This window comes from Phyllostomus hastatus, unplaced genomic scaffold (assembly GCF_019186645.2).
Source record: "Phyllostomus hastatus isolate PE091 unplaced genomic scaffold, TTU_PhHast_1.1 phas_contig_133, whole genome shotgun sequence".
NCBI lineage: Eukaryota > Metazoa > Chordata > Mammalia > Chiroptera > Phyllostomidae > Phyllostomus > Phyllostomus hastatus.
Window position 1 is genome coordinate 1,546,259 of NW_025333577.1, and position 23,982 is coordinate 1,570,240.

At 45.7% G+C, this 23,982-nt stretch overlaps 2 protein-coding genes across 4 annotated transcripts in view; both read right to left on the minus strand.

Annotated features, from left to right (window-relative positions):
* ZNF550 (zinc finger protein 550) overlaps positions 1-21,431 on the minus strand; it is a 30,138-nt gene extending 8,707 nt beyond the window's left edge. Inside the window, exons 1-3 of one of the 3 annotated variants that reach the window (XM_045849398.1) lie at positions 21,325-21,400; positions 14,434-14,472; positions 10,329-10,396 (exon numbers count right to left, since the gene is read on the minus strand). In XM_045849398.1, the coding sequence (XP_045705354.1) occupies positions 10,329-10,382 (54 nt within the window). In that variant the 5' untranslated portion in view covers positions 10,383-10,396; positions 14,434-14,472; positions 21,325-21,400. Of the gene's footprint in view, positions 1-1,601; positions 1,771-10,328; positions 10,397-14,433; positions 14,473-21,324 lie in introns of those variants that run through there. The other 2 variants (XM_045849405.1, XM_045849415.1) reach the window with 2 other exon arrangements.
* LOC123825268 (zinc finger protein 418-like) lies at positions 5,381-9,773 on the minus strand. Its single transcript, XM_045848651.1, has 3 exons — positions 9,768-9,773; positions 7,818-9,538; positions 5,381-5,511 (listed from the first exon to the last, which is right to left on the minus strand). The coding sequence occupies exons 1-2, from the start codon at positions 9,771-9,773 to the stop codon at positions 8,342-8,344; spliced, it is 1,203 nt and encodes a 400-aa protein (XP_045704607.1). The 3' UTR covers positions 5,381-5,511; positions 7,818-8,341.
* Positions 21,432-23,982: the final 2,551 nt, after the last annotated feature.

Genomic DNA, 23,982 nt, shown 5'->3' on the forward strand with positions numbered 1-23,982 from the left:
CCAGGTTAGTGTTCAGTGTGTTTTTTGACCTTTACTAATCTTCCCACGGCACATGAGGTAAATGCCATTGTCACCCTCACGTCACAGCAGTTTGCAGCTCTGGCAACTCTAAAAAACCACCCACAATCTCACTATTAAGGAGCAGAGATAGGTTTTAAACATCTGACAAAAAATGGCAAAGAGCTGAGGCCAGGTCAGAGCCAGGGGTACCTTAGCTAGAACTAAAGCAGCCAGGAAAAGACTACCCTAAGAGGTGACACAGATGCACAGGAAGAGTGTAGAGACCTGGGGACTGGGCCCCAGAGAAAGGAGTGCGAGGGCAAAGACTGCCAAATGGGTAGGAATTTAGCAAGTTCAAGGCCGCCTGGGTGGGTGCCCTGAGCAAGGGAAGAAGAGCAGAGGCGGTCACAGGGGCACATTCAGGAGAGCCCTGCAGACCACAATGGGCAGTTTATATTGGTTATAAGAGTGATGGAAGCCCCTGAGGGGGAAACTCACTCATTCATTCAACCATTTACCCAGTACCTTTTACAAGCCCAGGCTGTTCTAGTCTTGGCATAGAGCAGCAACAGGAGCTTACCCTCCAGACCTGGAAACAGGACCTAACGAAGCAGCTAAAGAAATGACTAAGACAACCTCAGAGGGTCCTAAAAATACCAAAGAAAAGAAGGTAGAGGAGACAAGAGATCACAGTCCACTTTAAGTTGAGCAACACGGAAGACCTCCTTCCAGAAGGCGTACCAGAGTGAGGCTGACAGAAAGTGAGAGAGGGAGCCTAGGGATGGGAAGTTAACCAGTAAGACAGTCCTGACAGTGATCCGGCTCTGATGGAGACATTCAGGGTGTCTGCCAGTTACCCAGGGACTCTTGTGCATTTGTGTCCATAGGAACATTGCATTCCTGCACATTAACATTATTGAGCATTCAATGGGATCCCTTTTCAAACCCAACTCAATGTCCTGAACAGGAAAACGGACTCACTGCGTCAGTGGAAAGTCAGTTCCACACTCTGTCAGCCAAAAGGTGAACTTGCCCTTCTGGCTCCCAGCTGCCTGTCACCTATTCTGCCCTTGTATAACTGCAGTTCCAAGACGCTACTCCTACCTCCCTCCTAAGCAGCCTAGTTTGTAGGGGCTGAGGGTACAGGAGGCACCTCCGAGGAAGCACGGGTCTGCGCTGGACACTGGGCGCATATCACCCACGTGTCTCTTCTATTTCCCTCAATCTGGACGAGAAACCGTCAGTATCGCTACAATTTCATACCCGAGAAAACGAGCTCAGAGTAGTGAGGGGGGTGTTCAACATCACGGCCTCCGTTAGGGGTGCAGCAGGACCCACAAGGAGGTCTCCGCGGCCTGTGCTCCTCCTCGCGCGCCACCCGATGCACGCGGCGTGGGGTCCGGGGAGCTCCTGACACCGCATGACACTTCCATTCGGCATCCCGTCGGGGGCAGAAACGGGACTCTACTCCAAGTACCCCCTGGACGGGACACGGAGCAAAGAGAGACTCAATCCCGGAGACACAACGGCTGGGACAAGGCAAGCAGTCACCGACCCGGCCATCCCGAGAGGTCCAGGGGCTTGGGACCCGGCCCACCCACCTGCACTGATGCCATCAGGCTGTGCGAGGGCTCCAGGGCCCCGCAGGCTCAGCCAAACGTCCCCCAGATCCAACGAAGGCACGGCAGCGGCCGTCTCACTGTCCTAAATGTGCTCAGATCCCACAGACCGCCACGATATTTTCAGACACCCAGCTGGATATATCGGAAGTCTCCCCATGCCAAACGGGGGCAGTCACGCCCCTTCCCTTCATAACAGCGGTCAGGCACACACGCGGGGACCTGCAGCGCATTGCCTTCTGGGTAATGTAGTTTTTCCCTGCATCCGACCAAGCAAGGTATGCTCTGCTCCTTCTAGGAGCTAAGCCTCAGGAAGCCAGGCGAGGAAAGCTGGTGTAGGCTCCAAGGAGGGAGGACCTTAGGGTATTCTCAAAAGGGATATACCCAGATATCCCGGTTGTATGTACACGTCCTAATAATAGCCCTTCTAGGGGTCCTCTCTCTCTCTCTCTGGGCTCTCTTCCTGATTGTTTGAGCCCCATCCTTGGGCACCGATCCCATCTGGCCCCCTGCGGTGGCGTGTGATGTCCTTATAAGAGACCCTCAAGAGTCCCCTTGCTCCTTCTTCCAGGTGAGGACACAAGGAGAAGGAGACTGTCAGGCTGTCAATGAACCTGGAAGAGGGCTCTCACCAGACACCGAATCTGACAACTTGATCCTGGATATTCAGCCTGCAGAACTGTGAGAAATAAATTTCTGTTACATATAAGCTACCAGTCTAGGATATTTGCTTACAGCAGCCTGAGCGGACTAAAATAGATACAATTCATTTTAAAATCTTAAAACTTATCTTAAGAGCCTCTTACCAAATGCTTTTTTCCTCCTATGATTGTGGCCGCTGTGATTAAAGCCTGTGTGCAAAACAGACAGCTTTATCCCTGAGATAAACATTTTGTTACTGTTTGAGGATATCAACGAACCAAATAATTATTCTGAAAATTGCTAACTACAGTGAAGGTATCCAGTTCTATCCTCCCTTTTCTCTACAGACCGAGTTTTGAGGTAACCATATAGAACACTGTGGAAAATTCTTTGTATAGGATTTCTTGCTAATAAATGCAGAAATAGCAATAGATGTAGGATTCAAATGTTTCAACAACTTGTAAAATAATCAACCACACCACATTGCATGCAGACACAACAGATAAAAGATGTATGGCAAATTGGTATTGGATAGAAAATACTAACAACATCAGGACCCATGAGAGACACTCAGACATCAGGGTGGACTTATGTCACGTAGTTACAATTCCTGTCACTGTGTGGAGTATACTAGCCAAAGGCTTAACCTAGATTTCAAACTCATTTGGATGGTTATACTGTTCACTAAAATTGGGGATGTTGAAGGAGGCAAGATGGTGAAATTGTTACTCATGGTGAACTCCAGGTGTGTTTGAGACATCGAGGGTTGACATTGGATTGAGGAGACAGGGGAGCATTTGGAATAGACTCAGGATCTGAGTAGAGGCTGAACACAGACACTGGCTGGCTGAGCAGCCAGATGGATAACTAGAGGGGAGAGGCCCCAACATAGCAGTGAAGCCAATCCATTCATGTGATGGCTTCAGCTGCCTCTGCAGTCAGATGTAGGACAGACAAGGCCAAATATTATAATAATATTTTTGGAACACAAAGGTCATGGAGATATAGTGCAAAGGAATGCCTTTGAGAACCTAATGGATGAAGAGGAGGATGAATAAATGGAGAATGTGGGAAAGGGTGAGATGTGGAATACAGTGAAAATAGTCATGTCCAAGAAGAAATATCTAACTTTTCCTGAGTCAGGGATACAGTCTACAAGAAAATATATGGCATTACTATTATTAATTAAGACTAATATTACTACATGGATATGTGGGAACATAAATGGGTACAACCAATTTAGACAAGTTTGGCAGTTTCTTAAACATGTCAACATTTACATCCTTTGAAGTATTTGCACAAGAAAAAACACATTCCTATACCGATTTATATGCCTATGTCCAACTTTGTTTCTTACAAGACTAAACTGGAAACAACCCAACTGCTCATTTTAACAGAAGAATGGATAAACAAATAGTGGCTTATCTATAGAGAAGAATATTAAACAATAAAAAGTGACTATTCACATAAGCAACATTTATGAATCTCAAAATAATTACACCATGTGAAAAATATCAGAATAGTAAACACTTTGATTCAATTCATTTAAAATTCTAGATAATGCAAACTAATTTTTTGTTAAAGAAAGTAAATTGCCCTGGCTGGTGTGGTTCAGTAGATTGAGTGCTGGCCTGTGTACCAAAAGGTCACCAGTTCAATTCCCTGTAAGGGCACATGCCTGGGCCTAGATTGTGGGCCAATTCCCAGTTGGGGGTGTGCGAGAGGCAACCGATCAATCTTTCTCTTGCACATGGATGTTTTTCTCCCTCTTTCCTCCTTCCTTCCCTCTCTCTAAAAATAAATATCTATAAAAATAGCTATAAATAAAATCTACAAAAAAGAAAATAGTAAATCACTGGATTCCTGTAGGCCCAGGAAGAAGGTAAGGTTATAAAAGGGCACAAGATAAGTCAGAGATATATTCAATATGATTATGATGACTTTATAAGCTTATATGTCTGGAAATCTTTAAATATCTATAGGTTATTGCATGTCAGTTATGCTTTAGTAAAGTTTCTAAAGAAAAGTTCAAAATAAAAAATCTGGATCTCCCACTCATTTAAGAAACCAGGTTTAACCACCCAATAGTGATTCTACTCTGTTTCTCCTTAAACTTGGGGAACAGCAGCCCTGAATCAGTGTAGGAAATATTGGTAAGTAATGGATCTTGGACAACAGGAATGCTAGCTGATCACAAAAGCCACAGACCTGGACAACAAGATGTCCATTCTTTGTCCTTGTTTCCCTGCCTTTACAGAAATGGACTTGAGGTGAACAACACAGAATGACAATGGGAATTCACATAACCTTTTAGATTATTTGCTATGACAGTGACCTCAGCTACAGAAGATACATAGCTCCGGAGGGCCTGTGGTTCCTCAGTCACTGGAAGATTTCTGGATGCACTTTTTGAAAAGGCACATTCCATAACGTCTGCAGCAAGCTCCTCTATTACTTTTAAATATACTCAGGATTTCAGTACCAATAATGGTTGAAATCTGGTTCCCATGATCTGAGGAGTGACACCAGTGTACAGAGTTGTAAACATCTGGACACTTGGCTCCTTTGTAGAACTTGGTGAAAAACTTCCCCTCAACAGTGCCGAACATAATGTGACACCCTCTGGGAACTTCCCAAAGGCACTGGAGTATGCCAAATGACCCCTCCTCGGGGTGATGATCTATTGTCTCAAAATATATGGAGGCCACAATTAGGATCACAAAGCATTGCACTGGTTTCTGGGACGTCTTGGGCAGCAATGTAAATTAGGCCAAAGCTGGAATGAGAAGCACTTTGTCATTACACTGTCCCTGCTGAGGAACACCAACCAAGTTGGGAGGCCACAAAAACAGTACATTAAAAATTAAAGAGTAAAAGCCCTGGCTGGTGTAGTTCACTGAATTGAGTACCACCTACAAACCCAAAGGCTGTCCGCTCAATTCCCAGTCAGGGCACATGCCTGGGTTGTGGGACATGTCCCCAGTTGAGGTGATTTGATCGATGTATCTCTCAGATATTGATGTTTCTCTTCCTCTCTTTCTCTTCCCTTCCCTTCTCTAAAAATAAATACATGAAATCTTCATAAAAATTTTAAAAACAACAACAACAACAAAATAAAACCCTGGCCAATATTGCGCAGTTGGTTGTAGCATCACCCCATGCACCAAATGGTTGCAGGTTCATCCCCAGTCAGGGCGGGTACAGAAGGTTTCTCTCAGGTCAGTTTCTCTTTATCTCTTCCTTCCTCTCTCTAAAAGCAATGAAAAAATGTCCTCAGGTGAGGATAAAAAATTTTTAAGAACTAACCCCTCCCCCCCACCAATCTTCCCATTTAAGAAAGAATGGATGGATATACAGGATACTGTGCTGAGTGAAGTAAGTCAGTCAGAGAAAGAAAAATACCAAATGATTTTCCTTATGTATAGAATCTAACGAAAGATGTAAACAAAGATGGACTTCCAGTCAAGATGGTGGCATGGGTAAACATGGTTCGCCTCCTCGCACAACCACATCAAAATTACAATTAAAATATACAACAACCATCACTCAGGAGTCAGAAATTGACCTGAATGGAAGTCTGACAACTATGGAATTTAAAAAAACACATCCATCCAGACTGGTAGGAGTGGCGGAGATGCAGAACAGGCCAGTCCCACACCCGCATATGGTGGATAAAAGTTTAGGAGAGATATCTCAGGAGTGAGAAATCCCAGTCCCACACCAGGCTTGCCAACCCAGGGTTCCAGTGTCAGGAAGATAAGCCCCCATAACTGCTGGCTGCAATCTCCAGTGGAGATTGAGTCAGTGGAAGAAACTACTGCAGTCCCAAGCAGTTCCTCTTAAAGAACCCATAAACAGACTTAATCAGACTCACTCCCTCAGAGATCTAGCAGCTTGAAAGGCACCAGTAGCATACAGGGAGAAAGTGAAGTGTCTGACATCAAGGTGAGAGCTAGGGGACAGCCTTCTCTCAGACAGGAAGGCGGGCCATTGACCCTTTTCTGAACCTTCGCCCCACAGAGCCACAGAGCCAGCAAGTGGGTGACATATTTGAGACTGGCTAATACTGTTTGTCCTGCCCTGGAGATCCCCAGAGACTCCATCACACCCAATTTTTGGGCCCACTCAAGCTGCTTTTCCCTATGAATGGCCAGTCTTGGCTCATACTTCACAACTTCCTAAATACTTTCTAACAAGCAATAGCCAGCCTCAGTGAGCCCCAGCCTTCCATACCTCTTGCTAAGAGGCCAGGCCCAGCACTAGCAGCAACCAGACTAGATTTACTGCTCGGCTTTGCCTGGGAGAGTAGAAAATTGGGAAAATCTTGAAAAAATAATGAGACAAAACTTCCCTAATTTTCTGAAGGAAAGAGACATGCAAATCTGGGAAGCACAGAGAATCCCAAACAAGATGGATACGAAGAGGCCTACTTCAAGACACATCATAATGAAAATGACAAAGGTTAAAGATAATCTTAAAAGCAACAAGAGAAAAGCAGCTAGTTACCTACAGGGGAGTTCCAAATAGACTGTCAGCTGATTTCTCAAAATAAACCTTGCAGGCTAGGTTAAGAAATATTGAAAATCATGAAAAGCATGGACCTACAGCCAAGATTGCTCTACCCAGCAAAGATAACATTTAGAATCAAAGAGCAGATAAAGATCTTTCCAGACAAGAAAAAACTAAAGAAGTTCATCATCCCCAAACCATTATTATATGAAATGTTAAAGGGACTTAATAAAAAGATCAAGACTATGAACAATAAAATGGCAACAAGTACATATCTATCAACAATTGAATCTAAAAAACAAATTAAGCAAACCAGGACAGAGAATCGTGGATACAGAGAGCATTTTGATGGTTGCCAGATAAGAGGGGGTTTGGGGAAAGTTTGAAGTGGTCAGGGGATTAAGAAGTACAAATAGGTAGTTACAGAATAGCCATGGGTATGTGAAGTACAGTACAGGGAATGGAGCAGCCAAAGAATCTATGTACGACCCATGGATGTAAACAAAGGTGTGGAGATTGCTTGAGGGAGTGGGGGAATTACTGGATGGAGAGGGGCAAATGGGGAAAGATTGGGACAACTGTAATAGCATAATCAATAAAATATAATTTACAAAAATGTCATTGCAATTTTAAAAAAAGAAGACAAAGACTCAGAGAGAAAAGACAGATGATTGTCAAGGGAAGCAGATGGGGGGGCTAGGTGAAAAAGGTGAAGCAACTGAGAAGCTAAATTGGTAGCTAAAAAATAGTCATGGGGATGTAAAGTACAGCAAAAGGAATATAGTCAATATTGTAATATGTATGATGCCATGTTGGTACTGGAAATATCAGAGGCAACACTTTGTAAAGTATATGGTTATGTAACCATTATGCTGAACTGAAAAAGTAATACAAAGTAATATTGAATGTAAACTGTAATTGAAAATTTAAAAAAAATTTTTAAAAAGCAGTCTATCCCTTCATACAAACCAAGCCCAATTCTGTTTTCCACCTACCCCACATGGTGAAAAGAACCCCCAAGATTAAAGGTAGGCTCAACAATAATACCTTTATTATCGCACAAAACAGAGCAATGGGAGGTAGGCAGTTACCAGTTGGTGACTTGGAGGCTGAAAAGATCAACAAATGTCATGAGAGACCATCAACATCCATGTAGATAGTAACATTCCCTTCTAGCCACCAGGAGAACCCACTTGTGGCCCAAAGTGGGTCAGTTTCAGTTAATCAGAAAAGGGAATTTGATGTAAGAGTACAGACCACTCAAGATTTCCTCTGTGGAAAAGGAGTGAGCACAGATATCCCCCTTGCCTTTGGCACATGGCATGACTGATATAACACTCTGCAAAGCAGTAGAGATGAGACAGGTTCTACCAGAGAAAGTGGCAGCGATGTAACTGGCAAGGGCCCAGAGAATTTAGAATGTGCTCTCCTGGTCCTGTAAGCCTCACATATGCTGGGAATTCTGTATGTGTGAAGTAGGAGTTTGAAGTTCAGGCAGATGGCTCCCTCATAAATGATAAGCTGTCACATATCATTAGAGTGAACAAGGAGACGGCACATTTCCTTCAGGTCTAAGGCTTTTCTCCAGTGTGGACTTCCTGGTGCTGAACATTAGATGTCGGAGTGAAGGATTTCCCATACTTCCTATGTTCATGAGGCCTCTCCATGGTGTGAAATTTTTGGTGGAGATTGAGGCTGGAGGGTTGGCTAAAGGCTTTGTCACATTTGCTGCATTCATAGGGTCTTTCTCCACTGTGAACTACCTGGTGTTGAAGGAGAACAGACTTTTGCCTAAAGGATTTCCCATACTGACCACACTGGTAAGGCCTTGCACCAGTGTGAATACTGTAGTGCTGAATGAGGCTAGTGCTTCGACTAAAGCATTTCTCACATTCACCACACTTATATGGCCTTTCTCCAGTATGAATCCTCTGGTGTTTTGTGAAGATGGCTCTTCTGCCAAATGACTTCCCACACTGGCCACACTCAAAAGGCCTTGTTCTACTGTGAATCCGCTGGTGTTCAATGAGGCTGTAGCTTTGTCTGAAAGATTTCCCACACTCAGCACACTCATAAGGCCTTTCTCCAGTGTGACTTCTGTTGTGCCGATCAAGTTTGGATTTGGATCCAAAGGTTTTCCCACATTCCCTGCACTCATAAAGCCTTTCACTAGTGTGAACTCTCTGGTGTGTAACAAGACTGGTTCTTTGGTTAAAGGATTTCCCACACTGAACACACACATATGGCCATGCTGTGGTGTGAATTCTCCGGTGTTGAATGAGGGTGAAGCTTTGTCTGAAGAATTTCCCACATTCATTGCACTTATAAGGTCTTTCTCCAGTGTGGGTTCTCTGATGCCGAACCAGGTTGGATTTGCACCCAAATGATTTCCCACATTCCTCACACTCAAAAGGCCTTTCTCCACTGTGAATTCTGCAGTGCTCAATAAGGTTGCAGCACTGACTAAAGGATTTCCCACACTCATCACACTTATAAGGTCTTTCTCCAGTGTGAACTCTCTGGTGTATGATGAGGGTGGCTTTTTGCCTAAAAGATTTCCCACATTCACTACACTCAAAAGGCCTTTCTCCAGTGTGGATTCTCTGAAGCTGAACAAGTGAGTATTTGTGGGGATAATGTGCGGACTCCTGAGGCTCAGGTTGAGTAAGGACAAGCAGCTGGAAGTCTGTGTCAGCCCTGGCAAACCAGGCGGCATCAGAAAGAAGGCTTTCTGAGACCGGACTCCTGGCTTGTATTACTCCCCCGGGCTAGTAGGATAAGAGCCATTATCTCATACCAGGAGTTGAATTTTGGGAAAATGAGTCTTGGGAAAAGAACAAAGATATAAGTGTACTCTACAAATATGTAAACTTGTTAGGAGCTGTTTTGAATAGGTGCAGCTGTGCTAAAATTCAATATACTTAGGAATACTTGCCAAATATATTTTTATAAATATCACTGCTAATAAAGCCTGAGCATGCATTTGCTCTTGATCACCCGCATTTGCATCCCCTGTGTCCTGATTTGCGCGAGCTCCGCCGCTCGGACACTCACCCGGGGTTCACGACGCACCGACGTTGACCACAAGTATTTATAGCAGAAGGTTTTTCCATATTTGCTAGACTCAGAATCCCTTTTTCTAGTGGAGACTGTCAGGTGGTAAAGACTGCATTTGTGGCTAGAAGCTTTCCCACATTCACGCAACCTGTAATGACGCTTTCTGCCATGAAGTAACTCCCCACACTTGGAGATTTTGTTTGGCTTCTCACTACTGGAAATGAACTGGTGGTGGAAAAGGTCAAAAGTGGCTGGGAACTCTTTTTTAACCTTCCTACAGGTGAAGGGCTTCCCTGACACATGGAATATGCAGCTCTTTACAAACGATGCCCTATCTACCTGGCTTTTCTCTGTACTGAAATGCTTCTGAAGCTCATGTAGGTTTGCACATGCCCCAACAAAGTATGGTTTGTTTCCAGGTAGATCAGCCAGATACAAAATGTCTTTCAGTATTGGGACACACTTCTCACAGGGGTGAGTCTTCTGGATGGATGGACCCACCTGTGACAAAGCTTCTACAGAAACACTCTGCTCAGGTGTCTCTTCATTCTCCATTGTATGCCAACAAACTGAAAGAAGAGAAATGCTGATGGGTCATGCTGACTGTGGTAAGAGAGTATTAACCATGTTTTGTTAAACTTTCTGTATAATATGATGTTTTGATATCTTATAAAACCTTGATGGCTCGGGAGATAGCAGACTTGAACAACACTATAGAACAAAGGGACCTAACAGACATGCCGTAAAATCATGCCAAGTAGCTTTTCTGACCAAAATATAATAAAATTAAAAATTAATAACAGGGGAATTGGAGAATTACTCCTATTATGTGAAAACACACTCTTGTGATTTCACAAGAAATTTAAACACATCCTTGAACAAGCAATGAGCCAAAGATGAAATCAAAAGGAGCACATATGGGAGGCAACCAATTGATGTTTCTCTCTCTCTCTCAAAAAAAAAAAACCAATAATAAAAATATCCTCCGGTGAGTTTTAAAAATATTTTTTAAAAAGAACAGTCTTAAATAAACACTCTACCGCCACACCTCAAGGAAGTATAAAAAAGAAGAACCAAGCCCAATGATAGCAGAAGGAAGGGAAAAAAAGATCCAAAAGGAAATAAATATAAGAGAATAGAGAAACAATAGAAAAAATAAAAACTAAGAGATTTTTGCCAGGAGGGTAAATCTTATGTTAAGTATTTTTACCACACACGCACACAAAATAATGAATTATAATAATAAAGAGATGGGAGGAAACTTTGGGAGGTAATGGATTAATGGATATGTTTATGGCCTTAATGGTGGTAATGGTTTCAAGGACATATACTTAACCCAAACCCATGTAGTTGTATCCATGAAATATTTACAGCTTTTTACATGTTAATTATTCCTCAATAATGTGGGTTGGAAATACATAAATTAATTAATTAATTAATTAATGACTTTTACTAAAAGGTACCAAGTAAAATTTCATAAATTTAATGATTACTGGGGACCAAATTATACCTGGGGGTCCCAATACTTTTACTTGCTATATTCCTGTACTCTTAGAAAGTAACTAAATAAAAAACAAATAAAAATAGACATGTCTGACTTGAACTGTCACCTGTCCTAAATTCTTCAAAGCCACACAGCATCCGTAACCCAGCAATATCCCATACTGGGTACAGATGCTCTAACATGATGAATAATAAGTTTAAATTAATGTAAGTTGTTGAAATAAACTGGTTTAATAAAATGGTACCCCACCGTTCACCCAGTTAAAGTAGTCAATGGCCTAATATGAGTGAAAGCAGGGCCTTCAGGGATTAACACTTATTATATAATATCTAATAAACAAAGGGGTTATCCTCAAGGCTTCTCCATCCTACAGCCCAACTGTGCCTGTTTTTGTTTTTTTTTAAGATTTTATTTATTTATTTTACAGCGGGGAAAGGAAGGAGAAAGAGAGGGAGAGAAACATTGATGTGTGGTTGCCTCTTGCACACCCCTTACTGGGGACCTGGCCTGCAACTCAGGCATGCACCCCGACTGGGAATAGAACTGGCAACTCTTCAATTCACAGGCTATTTATTATCCAGTCCATAGAGCCACACAAGCCAGGGCTCAACTGTGCCTGTTCTTAAATCTGGAAAAATTAAAGGGTGCCTCTAGTGGACCCTATATACAATATCAACATTATTAAAATTACAGACTCGCCCTGGCCAGGTGGCTCACTAGATTGGAGCATCATCCTATACACCAAAAAGGTCATGGGTTTGATTCCAGGTCAGGACACATACATATGTTGCAAATTTGATCCCCATTTGAGTGACTGTTGCCTCCCATACACTCCCTTCCTGCCCCTTCCTCTTTCTAAATATATCCTTGGGTAAGGATTAAAACAATTATTACAGACTCCACTAGAACTTGAAACACAAGGTGCCATGGTTCTAGGCACAGTTGTTCTCCTGTGAGAGGGCAAACAAAGTAAGATGCATTAGGCTGACTAATGACTCCTCAATCCCAGACCCTTCCTGCAAGCCTGGGGCAAAAGGACTTGGGGCTACTTGGGGAGGTGTACACAACTCGGCACTGGCAGCCACAGCACACCTGCCAGGAAAGTGGGAAAAGTAGCGGAGACAACGGTCTGGCTATAGAAAGGGTGGGGCTACCTCTGGGGGAAGGAGGACAGACAGGGATCAGGATACTGGGGTAAGTGTGACGGCCTTACCCAGTGACACTATAAGTGACAAGTTCTCCAACATCAAATCAAGGTATAGGCATCTCAGCCTAATCAAGGAGCCCCCACTCCTCTTGTGAGAAGAGAATGTCCACGTCTCCAAAGGTTACACAGCCCTGCCATCACAGGGACAGATCATTCCATGATCAATTTCTCTCCTAGGACCCCAAGTTCATCCACCCAGACATCCATCCCTGCTCACCCTCCTACCAATGTCCCCACCTTAGAGCAGACACCATGCCCTGGTGTCATAGATACCTACTGTCTTCTCATGGTATCACGATCACTGTGTCTTCCCACAGCAACTACAGGGACAAGGGCAGGGAGAAGCTGTTCAAACTCAGCCTGGCATTAGGACATACGCCCTCAATGTTAAGGCCTGACATCCTGCAGTCCACGCTCTCTCTCCGCATCACTCTTTCTCCCACCCTTCTGTCTCAGTCTCACTCCAGCAAACCACTTATACCCTCCTGCCCACACCACAGGCATCTCCCTGGACTCCCTGTATGTTCCTCAGCACATGGAACCCAGACTTCCAATGGTCCTCACTGCCAGAGGGGAAAAAACCTGCTCTGAAGGCCTCCCTGCCTAATGCTACCCCTTACTTCAGCCTCAGCCACTGAGAACTACATCAGATCTCAGGGACCCACACCCCTCCTCCACTAGTGCTGCCCCTGATGTCCCCTCTCCAATCACAGCCTTCCCCTCTCCACCTCATCATCATTTGAAGCCCAGCCCCAGAGGTCCTCCAACCTTAGGCCCAGTGACTATATCCCAAATGGTGACTAGTGTCCCTGTGCTAATCTGCCAGAGTGACTGAAACACCAAGATACACCAAGGGTCACAACAGAAATCCCGGTGAGTCCAAAGCATAAATAAGTAATAATTGGGGCTTCATAGTTGTCTGTCTCAATTATTCCTCTGCTTTTGCATTCCTGTTATGTCTATGCTTCTCATGGAAGCCCTGGCCACCTGACAGACCATCAACTCTCCCAGACCCCTCCTACCGCCACCTCATGCTCTGGCCAGGGATTGAACCTGCAACCCTGGTAGTATGTACCCTGACTAGGAATTGAATCCACAATCTTTTGGTTCACCAAACAATGCTCTAATCACTAAGCAAGCCAGCCAGGGAGCATCTCAGATTCTTCTGATAGCCAAAAACAGATTTGACTTCTCAATGAAAATTAATCTTACTATTCTGGTTAATGGAGTATCCATCTTTCCAGTTGCTAACCCCCAAAACTTTGGAATCACCCCTGACTCCTACCTTTCTCTCTCTCTTCCTTAAAATCTGAAATTCTGGGTGGCCCTAATTAAAACACTGATCTAGAATCCAACCAGTTCTGTTACCTCTATGGCTACCACACTGGTACAACCACCACCACTCACCTGAAGTATTACAGTCACCTCCTCCCTGTTGCTCCTATCGCCTCCCCACATTCACGGTCTGTCCTCCAGGCTGCAGCCACAGGGAGCCTGACCTCCAGTCAGGTCAACCCCTCCTCTCCTCCATTCCAAACCTCCAATTTCTTCCATCACCTCCAGAACAGACAGCCAACTTCTCAAGGAGTCAGTGCAGGCCTGACATTATCCCACCCTATCTCCATTCTCCTTTCAGTCTCACTGGAAAGGAGAAAGGATCCTGCAGGTGCCTGAACAAGTTTATCCTCACCTCCCAGCACTAGCACAATCTGGGACCTATGTCTGCAACAATCTTTTACACCTCATCATATTGGTTACTAGCAGTAAGAACCACCCCATGTAACCTGGGTTTATAACCCTGGGTTTCTTCAGAGTCCCCAAGCTCCCAGGACACAATCATAGAGCCAATGAGTGGGATCGGGATCACTGAGGGCCTGGAATATCCCTCCACTCACCTGTATACAGTCTATAAGCACGTCCAGAGTCATGGGAATCTGGAGAAAGAAGAAATTCATTAAAGGGATGTGACCATAGCAGGGCTCCATAGTCCTCAGTGCTGACTCTGCAGCTGTGTGCCTTTGAACAAGAACTCAACTTCATCCTACCAGAGTGGCCCAGTTGGTTGAAGCATTGCCCCATACACCAAAGGGCTGCAGGTTTGATCCCCCGTCAGAGTGTGTAAGGAAGGCAATGGATTGGTGTTTCTCTCTCACATCGATGTCTCTCTCCCCCTTCCTCTCTCTAAAATCAATGAACATACCCTCGGGTGAGGATTTAAAAATATGTATGTACCATTGTGACAGGACATAGCTGAGCAGTAGCTATTCTTAGGTAGGAGCTGACCAGCAGCCCTTCTCAGGCAGCAGCCACTCTCAGATAAGCAGTTATCTCAAGGTCGTACACTAACCCCCATTTTAGTAGCTGCACTCCTTTCTCCTCCTCCTTCTGCCTGTGTAACAAGCAATAAAGAAAACTCCAGCTTGAGCTCATTGCTCAGGATTTGGGAATTTTAGCCCTCTGAGCCCACGAGTGTAATAAAGGATTGTGCCATCTCCCCCACGTGTGAGTTATTTTCCGAAACATTTTGGTTCCCTGATCGGGAAACGACTCACGCGAGCAGGCATTTCACCTCCAGTGAAGGCGACCGGGTGGTGGGGGTAGGGGGTCAGTGAGGGAGCCCTGCTGCAAGGGAAGGAGCACGTGCCCTGGATGTTTCAGGCTTCCCGGGGTGGAGACTCCTGTGCCACATCCCCTACCACTCTAAAACCCGGGTGGAGGGGGGAGAGACGAACCACGAACTGTCGGAGGCACCAATCGGAATCGGTAAGTGCCCCGGGGACCAGACCCGAGAGAGGCTGATCACCTCTCAACTGGAAAAATTCAGGAGTCCGAGCCAAGGCTCAGACCATTGGACTCCTACTTGGAGGAGGAAAAGTTGTAAACTCTGTGTGACTGTGTGTGTGAATGTATCTGTGACTCCATGAGCCGGCGAGGCTTACAGAGTCTGCTTGGGCCCTCACCTGTGGTGGGCGGGCGAAAGATCCCCTTTTCCTTTGTTTGTCTGTGCCGATTGGGAGAATTCATCATGGGGAGGGGGTGGGTTCTACCACAGTACTATATGGCATGTATGTTGGATATCGGAGAGCAAACCATGTGGGTACGCCACCATTTTGGGTAAAATGGAGGACAAGCCACGTGAGTGTCCCACGGTGGAGGGTGGAGCGTGCATGGTTGTCATCATCTTGGATGATGGGTCATGTGAGAGCCCCTCCATCTTGGAACTGGGCAAGGTGCCAGGCTAAGGGCTGTTTTCAGATTATAGGCTGTATGATGCTGCTGTGTGGGCACTGCATCAGTCTGGTTCTCTGTGTAACTGGTTCTGATAAGAATAGCTCTGGTCTGAAGGACATGAACTGAGGTCCAGGGGTTAACATCCGACCTATAGGGTGTTTGCAGGGTCTGAGCTTCAGAAAACTGCAAAATGTCCCTGCAAATCTAGGAAATTTTAGTGGAAGGTACCTGCAGTGCCAGGGACTTTAGGCTGCCACATGCTGAGTTTAAGTATAGTCCTTCCCAAAGTGGGAAAGGAACCAGGATTAAAAGAGAATGATGAAGCCCTAGCTGGCGTAGCTCAGTGGATTGAGCGCGGACTGGGAACCAAAGTGTCCCAGGTTCGATTCCCAGCCAGGGTACATGCCTGGGCTGCAGGCCATAACCCCCAGCAACCGTACATTGATGTCTCTCTCTCTCTCTCTCTGTCTATCTCCCTCCCTTCCCCTCTAAAAATAAACAAATAAAATCTTTAAAAAAAAGAGAATGATGGTTAAGTCTGAATGAGTAAAATTATGTATAAAGAATGTAAAGTTTTAAATCTAGAGTAAAGGAAACCTCAACCATTTGTTTTCTGGTTTTGAGGGAAAAGAGCAAATTTCTAACATGGGTGTTGTTTCTGATCAGAAACCCTCTGTACTTAAAGACTTGTTTAAGGTCACCTGTAAGACCTAAAAAAGGATGCCTGTAACCAGTCGGGGAGAATGCCTTTGCCACTCGGGACCTAGGAAGGGTCATTTGGGGCTGATGAGTGCTTCAGCCAGAAGCAAAGCAGCATGTCTCTGCCAAAAGACTGGGCCTGAAGGAGCATGTCTCTGCAAGGCACGCATGAACGCAATGAACGCATTGGTGCAAGAGAATGCGCCTACCAATGTATTGTTCTGGAACTCTGTGTTTTGGATTTTTGCTCTGTATCTGCTCTAAAAAGGAAATTGAGGATTCCAGGGAAGGTTGAAACTTCACATTCTATAGGAAAGCAAATAAAAAATATTATATATATGAAGGTCTGTGAGAAACTGCAAAGATAAATAGAAAAATAAAAGTTTTAAGAAGGAATTACATGGTGTTAATTAGTAATAGAAGATACAAGGCATGGAGATGCAATCTTGGTGGATATCAGAAGCTGTATGAAAGAATAAAGGGTTTGTGAATGTTGCAGAAAGTCTGTGGAAGTGAAAGTTTTAAGAAGCCTAATGGATATCAGAAGGAAAAAGATTTTCCTTCACGCTTTGTATTTTTCTCCCTACTTGATCTCTCCAGAATTTGGCATTCTGAAGGATTAAGTGATAACATAAGATTTCTTTGCATAAAACCAATAAGACCAGTCATTAATAGTGGTTTTGTTAACCAAGACTTTAAGTGGAATGTCACATCTGAAGGAGGCATGTATGGGTTCTGGTCATCACCAGAAAGCCCTGAGGAACTAGATTGACTTGCAAAGCTAGTGGAAGCCCACAAGAAAAGCCTTGTACTTTGGTTGCTTGTGCAGTTCATGGCAGTCTTTCCCAGGAAGGAATGAAGGTTGCTTTCCTGAAAGATGGCCAAAAAGAAACCTGTGGGCACAATGGAAGCTTCAAGGATCTGAGTGAAATAACTGGTACAGACGAAGCTAGAGGGCGGATGTGTGGCTCTGCTTCTGTTCCCCGAGGGGCGGACTGAGAAGTCAATCTAAAGTTTCCCTTTGTGAGTTCCAGCAAAGCAGAATTAAAGATCATAAGTAATCCAGGCTGCTCTTGGTGTGTTTATGCAAATGAACAGTCAAAATGAAAAGTGTAACTCAAAGTAGTCCCTTTAATAACAATGAGGGTGATCTTAAGGAGAAAAATGATGGTTCAAAGAAAATCACAATGCTTAGTACTGGACACCAGAATGAAGAAGCTAACTGTCTTAAAAGCGTCTTTTCATTTGAAAGTTGAAACTGGTTTTGTAATATCATCAAAGATATACAACTTACAGGTATGGAGGACCTATCAAATTGCCATTGCTAAATGTCATTGCAGGAAAGACCTTGCAACTGAATGTCTTCCCAAAAGAGTCTCACAGGCACAGAGACTGGTTTGGGGACTATTGTGTAAATTAACCTGTATGCTCTTCTGTTTTCATAAGACGTATGCCTATGACTTCATTACCTGAGTGATTAGTTGCAATATAGGCCTCACTTAAGGAGCCCATTCTTCATCATCACCCCCTGAAACTCAAGGGTTTGGCTGAACTGAGTGGCTGGGTTGGTGAGCAGTTTGGGCGATCTGTGGGCTTCACTTTAGAACTGATTTTCCCTTTTCTGTCTTAATGGCTTGAACAGGAAGGGTTCAGATATCTGGAAGGAGGGAAATCCTAATATATTCCCCTCAGCCCGAGTAAAGTATAATGGGCCACAAGAGTTTTGGATAGGTGTAGCATGCTTTGTACACTTTCCTCCAGATAAGCCCTTCTTTACCTAAGCCCCTGCCTTTGTCATTTAGTGGTTATGATTTAATTGTGCCTTCCAACTCCTTCCAAATCTGTCATCTCCAGAATATGACCAGGATGCCAATGGTCCAGTAATGCCAGTCTTTAAACACCAAGCCTGCGACTTCCTGGTGACAGCCAACTAACCAGGATTCTGTAAGGTCCTTCCCCTTACAGGAAGGACTCCCTCCATGCTGTACCCCCCTTCAGGGCACCCCAGACCCATGGGTAGGTAGAACAACATCCATTTCCAGCCGGAAGCAGTTACAAGAAAATGAGACCTTTGTCCATTGTCCTTTAAAAAATTTAAAGTGGGTGTATATTTAAAATAAGAAATTGTTACAGGGTGCAGCCAAGAGAGGGGACCCCAAATGGGCATTTAAAACGGGGTCCAGAACTCAAGGCGTCCAGGAAATTTTAAGATGTCTTCACCCCTTCCCCCACAGGTGTGAGTTGGGGAGGGACACACAGAGCGAGAACATGCAGGGCTATTTTGTACAACAGCAGCTTTACAGGTGATCCATGGCATAGTCATTTGACATACCTATAGCCTTCGGCTGGTCACTTAAATATGCTGAATAGCTGTGGCCATGCTCTGGGCCAGGGAGATAAAAGAAAGACTCCCCCTATCCAAGATGTGACTGGGAGGCAAGTTCCCCAAGTTACAGTGCCTGTGTGGGAGCTCGGAGAAGACTGGCTCCATGGCATGGGGCCACACCTGCCCAGACCCATGATGGCAACCAGACTGGAGTGGGTACCGGCCCGTCCAGGATCTGCGGGCCGTCTACGAAGCAGCCGTCACCCGCCACCCGGTGATCCCGAACCCGTACACCCTCCTGGGCCAGCTTCCCCCAACAGCAACATGGTTTACCTGCCTTGATCTGAAGGATGCCTTCTCCTGCATTCCTGTGGCACCTTCCAGCCAACCCATTTTTGCCTTTGAATGGAAAGATCCACACACAGCAGTCAAAACTCAGTTGACCTGGACTAAACTGCCCCAGGGGTTTAAGAACTCCCCAATCTTATTTAGGGAAGCCCTAGCAGGAGACCTGAAGCCCCTTGCTAAGGCGGGACGGACCTGACAATTCCGCAGTACATGGAAGACCTACTCCTGGCGGCCCATCCCAGGAACGGTGCTGGGAGGGAACGCACATGCTGCTGAAGCACCTGGCTGAATTAAGGAAAGAACACCAGAAGCACATCCTGAACACACTCCTACTCTTCACATCGAGTTGCAGAGGGCACACGCTGTGTATCTGAAGTGCTCCCACAGCTGTCCAAGCAGTCTTCTGTCATGGCCCTTCACGGTGCTCCATCGGGTTCACCTGCTCCAGTGGCCTGCAAGCTCCCTTGGGGCTCCGGCACTGTCACCAGGTGCAGAGCTCAGCAACCAGGCTTGTCGGAAGTACTCATGGTGTAATCATGGGCGCAGACAGAAAATGGCAAAGTTGCCAACACCCTCCAGAACCTTGTCTGATTTCTAAGAAAAATGCTCGTTCTCCTGAGGAAAAGCCAGCCTACACCCTGCTGCTGTGGAACTCGGCCCTACTACCAGGCTTTGAAGGTTCCGGACATTAAGCCCCTAGAATGGGGAGAAAATGAAAAGAAAGCCTTCCAAGATATCAAGGGGTGACTCAGTGATGTTCCTGCCCTTGGACTGTCAGAGCCGGGGCGGCCTTTTAATCAGTATACCCACAAGAGAGACAAGGTAGCCCTTAGGTCCTGACCCAGTCTGTCGGACCATGGCAACACCCAGTGGCTTACCTGTCTAAGCAGTTGAACCATGTTGTCACCTGCTGGCCACCTTGTCTGAGGGCAGTCTCTGCTGCCATAACCCTCTTGCAAGAGGCAGACAAGCTAACTCTAGGCCAAGAAGTCAGTCTTCACATACCCCATGCAGTAAACAGCCTCCTTGCTGGGCAGGGGCATAAGTGGCTGTCGAACCCTAGACTGACTCAGTACCAGAGCATCCTCCAAGGAAACCAGAGGGTGCATGTTAAGACCATGAAACAAGTCAATCCAGCCACCTACTTACCGGCAGAACTTGGAGAGCAGGACCATGACTGTCTTCAAGTAACCGAAGAGGTCCACACCAGCCGGCCAGACCTCCAGGACCAGCTCCTGGCCCAACCTGATGTCACCCACTACATGGATGGAAGCAGCTATATGGTTAATGGCAGGAGAGTCGCCGGGTACGCAGACCAGGAAATCCAAATCCCAAGTCCAACACAGTGACTTGTAGGGCAGCCGCCAAAGTGTTAGCCCTCCAGCCATACCGACACCAGTATCCGCAGTTGCAACCCTCCCAAGGATCTCAGCCATATAGCCAGGTATATAGTGATGCTAAAGGGATAAAAACACCTTATAGCATCAAAGGAGGGAATGTGACAGGACATAGCTGAGTAGTAGCTATTCTTAGGTAGGAGCTGACCAGCAGCCCTTCTCAGGCAGCAGCCACTCTCAGATAAGCAGTTATCTCAAGGTCGTACACTAACCCCCATTTTAGCAGCTGCACTCCTTTCTCCTCCTCCTTCTGCCTGTGTAACAAGCAATAAAGAAAACTCCAGCTTGAGCTCATTGCTCAGGATTTGGGAATTTTACCCCTGTGAGCCCGAGCGCGTAATAAAGGATCTTGCTCCGCCATCTCCCCCGCGTGTGAGTTATTTTCCACAACACCATCCCATTAAAAAAACACAAAAACAAAAAATCTCAACCTTCCTGTGTCTCAGTGCCATTATCCCCTTTCCAGTCTAACTCTGGGCAAACCTGAAAAAACATAAACAAAAACGTGTAACTCGGATCATGCTCCTCTTCTACTCACAACCTTCCATGGCTCCCTGAGACTGAAGGCAAATTCCTCATCCTGACGTTCCAGGCGCGAATGCTTCTAGCTCAGTCGCCCCTGCGCGTCGTTACACGGCGGCCCCTCAACCCGTCACCCCCTCCCGTCACACGGTGTCACCCACGAGCACCTACGACCCTGGGCAGCAGAACGTGACGGGCGCCCCGCCCCCAAGCTGCAGAGTTCGGTGAGTCGAAGGGGAAAGGCCCGGGAGCTGCGCACTCACCTCAGCCGGGCCCCTCAGGGTAGCCTCCGCCGTCGTATTCTGGGGTACCCCTTCCTGAGAGACTGGATGATGCACAGTGATCACCTTTAGTCCAAATGCGAAAACGCCCTGCTTCTGGGCTTTCATTGGCTGCCCCAAAACGGCGCGCGGCAGGGGGCATTGTGGGTGATGTAGTTCCCCCCAGCGCCGTTAACGCTTTGTTTCTGGGTGTTCATTGGCTGCACGTGAGCTTCTTCCGTTCAACTCTTGCGATATCCAAATCCAGGAAAATTAGCAAGTGTGTACGACACTCATGTATGACATAACTTGACGAGAGTTTATGTGACTAATGTTAACCTTTGCATTCCCATTTAGTGTGAATGTTGTTAGATTTCACTGGGGAAATGTGAGTGTGGTTGATGACGGCTTCTTGCCCCCTCCCAGGGGATTAAGCTGTTTTGCAGTAGGTATTAGAGAGCTGGAGGATGAAGATGACATCAGAGGTCCACCAATGGGCAGATTTTATCCAATCATGTCTTTAATTCCACCACTGACCCCAGTCCCTTTGTAAGAGGGAGGAGCCTTGGGTAAGGACAACAGATAAGTGAGTGCCGCCAGCCAGTCAGTAGCTCAGTTTTTGATCCAGGATTACCCAGTTGGCAGTTCGGTCTTCTCAAGGCGGTGAGTTGCTAGAAAGAAATAACAATTTCTAGTTTTGTTCTTGTGTTTTGTGCATGTGCATGTGGGTGTAATTTTGGGGTGAAAATTCCTAGGTATAAAGATATGTGGTTTTTTCAGGAAAGGAGTATCGTCTACTTTGACAACTGCTCTGGCCTAAAAGGGCTTGATGTTGTGGATTCTGTGTAAAGGCCTGGTCTGATAGTTTTCCTAAAAAAGTCTATGCCTGTGTGGGCTTGTTAATTGTATGTTTCTAGTAATTCATTTTTATGGCTTCTTGGGAAAGTATTGGTCTATGGCCTATTGGGGTGGGGGGTGGGGGCTAAAATTCAAACCTACTAGCTGAGCCTTATTCATATATTAACTCACTGAGCTCTACCGACAACTCTGGGAGCTGGGTGTGTTTAGAACCCTGTGACACTGATGGCGCCCGGTGGGTACTCGGTCTGGATCAAACAGCTGGTTCCATATTGGAAACCTGGCAGTCTAGTTTTTAATGCCAAGGTTTTTACCACTGTGTTTCACAGCTGTGTCCCTGTGGGATGTCTGCAAGTATGACCAAGTGGTGGTTTGTGTGCACCTGGAGTAGTCCTGAAAAGGAGAATTTTCGGGGAGGACCAGAGAAAGGATAGGGTACAGAAAAATAAAAAAGGCCAGTATACCTGGAAATAGAGAACTACGCACAACACCTAAGATGGCGGGTGGAGGGGTGAGAACAGGCCTAAGCAAGGCCCCTAGGACCTGGGAAGGACTTAGTACTTTTCCCTCAGGGCAAAGGAGAGTGAAACCCACAGGATTTAAGAAGATTAGCATTAATTAGATTAAGGTCACCTGGAAGTTTAAAAGGGAAGACTGTTGCCTTTTCTCTGGGATCCTTTTGGATTCATCTTAGCCTGTTATTAATGGGATAAAGGTGCTTAATTTGATCAGACAACCTGATGAAATTAATTAACAAATATTAAACAACTAATCAGTTCCTTTACTGGGCCCACGTAAGACTCCCACCGTTCCCTCATTCTTTCTGTTTTTATGTTATGAAACTTGTCAGGATGGGCGGGGTAGGACAATTGGGAACCTAGTTACAATTAGCATTTTTGACTACAAATATGGCCACCGTTTGGACTACAAGTAATATGGCATCTGAACTCTGACCTGAAGGAGGTGGTGACGTCAGACCAGGAGCCACCAATGACATGTTGCTTCTTTGTTCACCAAGAACCAATCCGTGGCTCCCGCGCAAAGTCAAGCCATATAAAACTCCCACCCTTTCCCTTCTCCCGCGTGGTCTTTTCTTAGCCCTTTTTCCGGTTAGAGAAAACGTTGCCGGGAGCACAAACTTCCAAAATAAAATTCATCTGCCTGTTTCCATGGCTAATTGGCTGTTTATTTCCTCGGCGGGGACTAAGAAAACTACATTTGGTGCCGAAACCCGGGAGGAGTCATTGTCTGCTGAAGACTGCTCCTCTCCCGGCTCCCCGAGAAGGCCTTAGGGCTACCCCACCAGTCTGAGCACCAAATCAGGGTAAGTGCTGCGGTCCCTCAATTTCCTGGTCCTCGGATTCTGTCCGTGGGAAAGGCTGCTTTCCTAACCGAAAATCGTGGCGCTGCATTGGGGTAGCCCTTCCGGGAGATACTGTTTTCCTGGGATTTAAGTCTAGGAGAAGACGTTCTCTAGGCTTGGATCCCCGTTCTGTCTGATTTGGTCTGTCTTGAGTTGCGGGACGCCAATTTTCAGTCACTGATCTTCAGTCCTTGGAATCAGGAATGGGAGGGCAGGGGTTCAAACCAGACCCTAAGTCGCCTCTAGCGTGTCTGGCCTCAAAAAGAAATGACTAATTTTTCTGTCCAATACGGCCTGGCCGTTATATCAGTTCAGTAATTGCAAAACCTGGCCCCCCCCCCCGAAGGCACTTTCAATTTTGTTACCCTTACTGACCTAAATAATTTTTGCAGACGGACTGGGAAAATAGTCTAAGGTCCCCACATTCAGAGCTTCAGAAC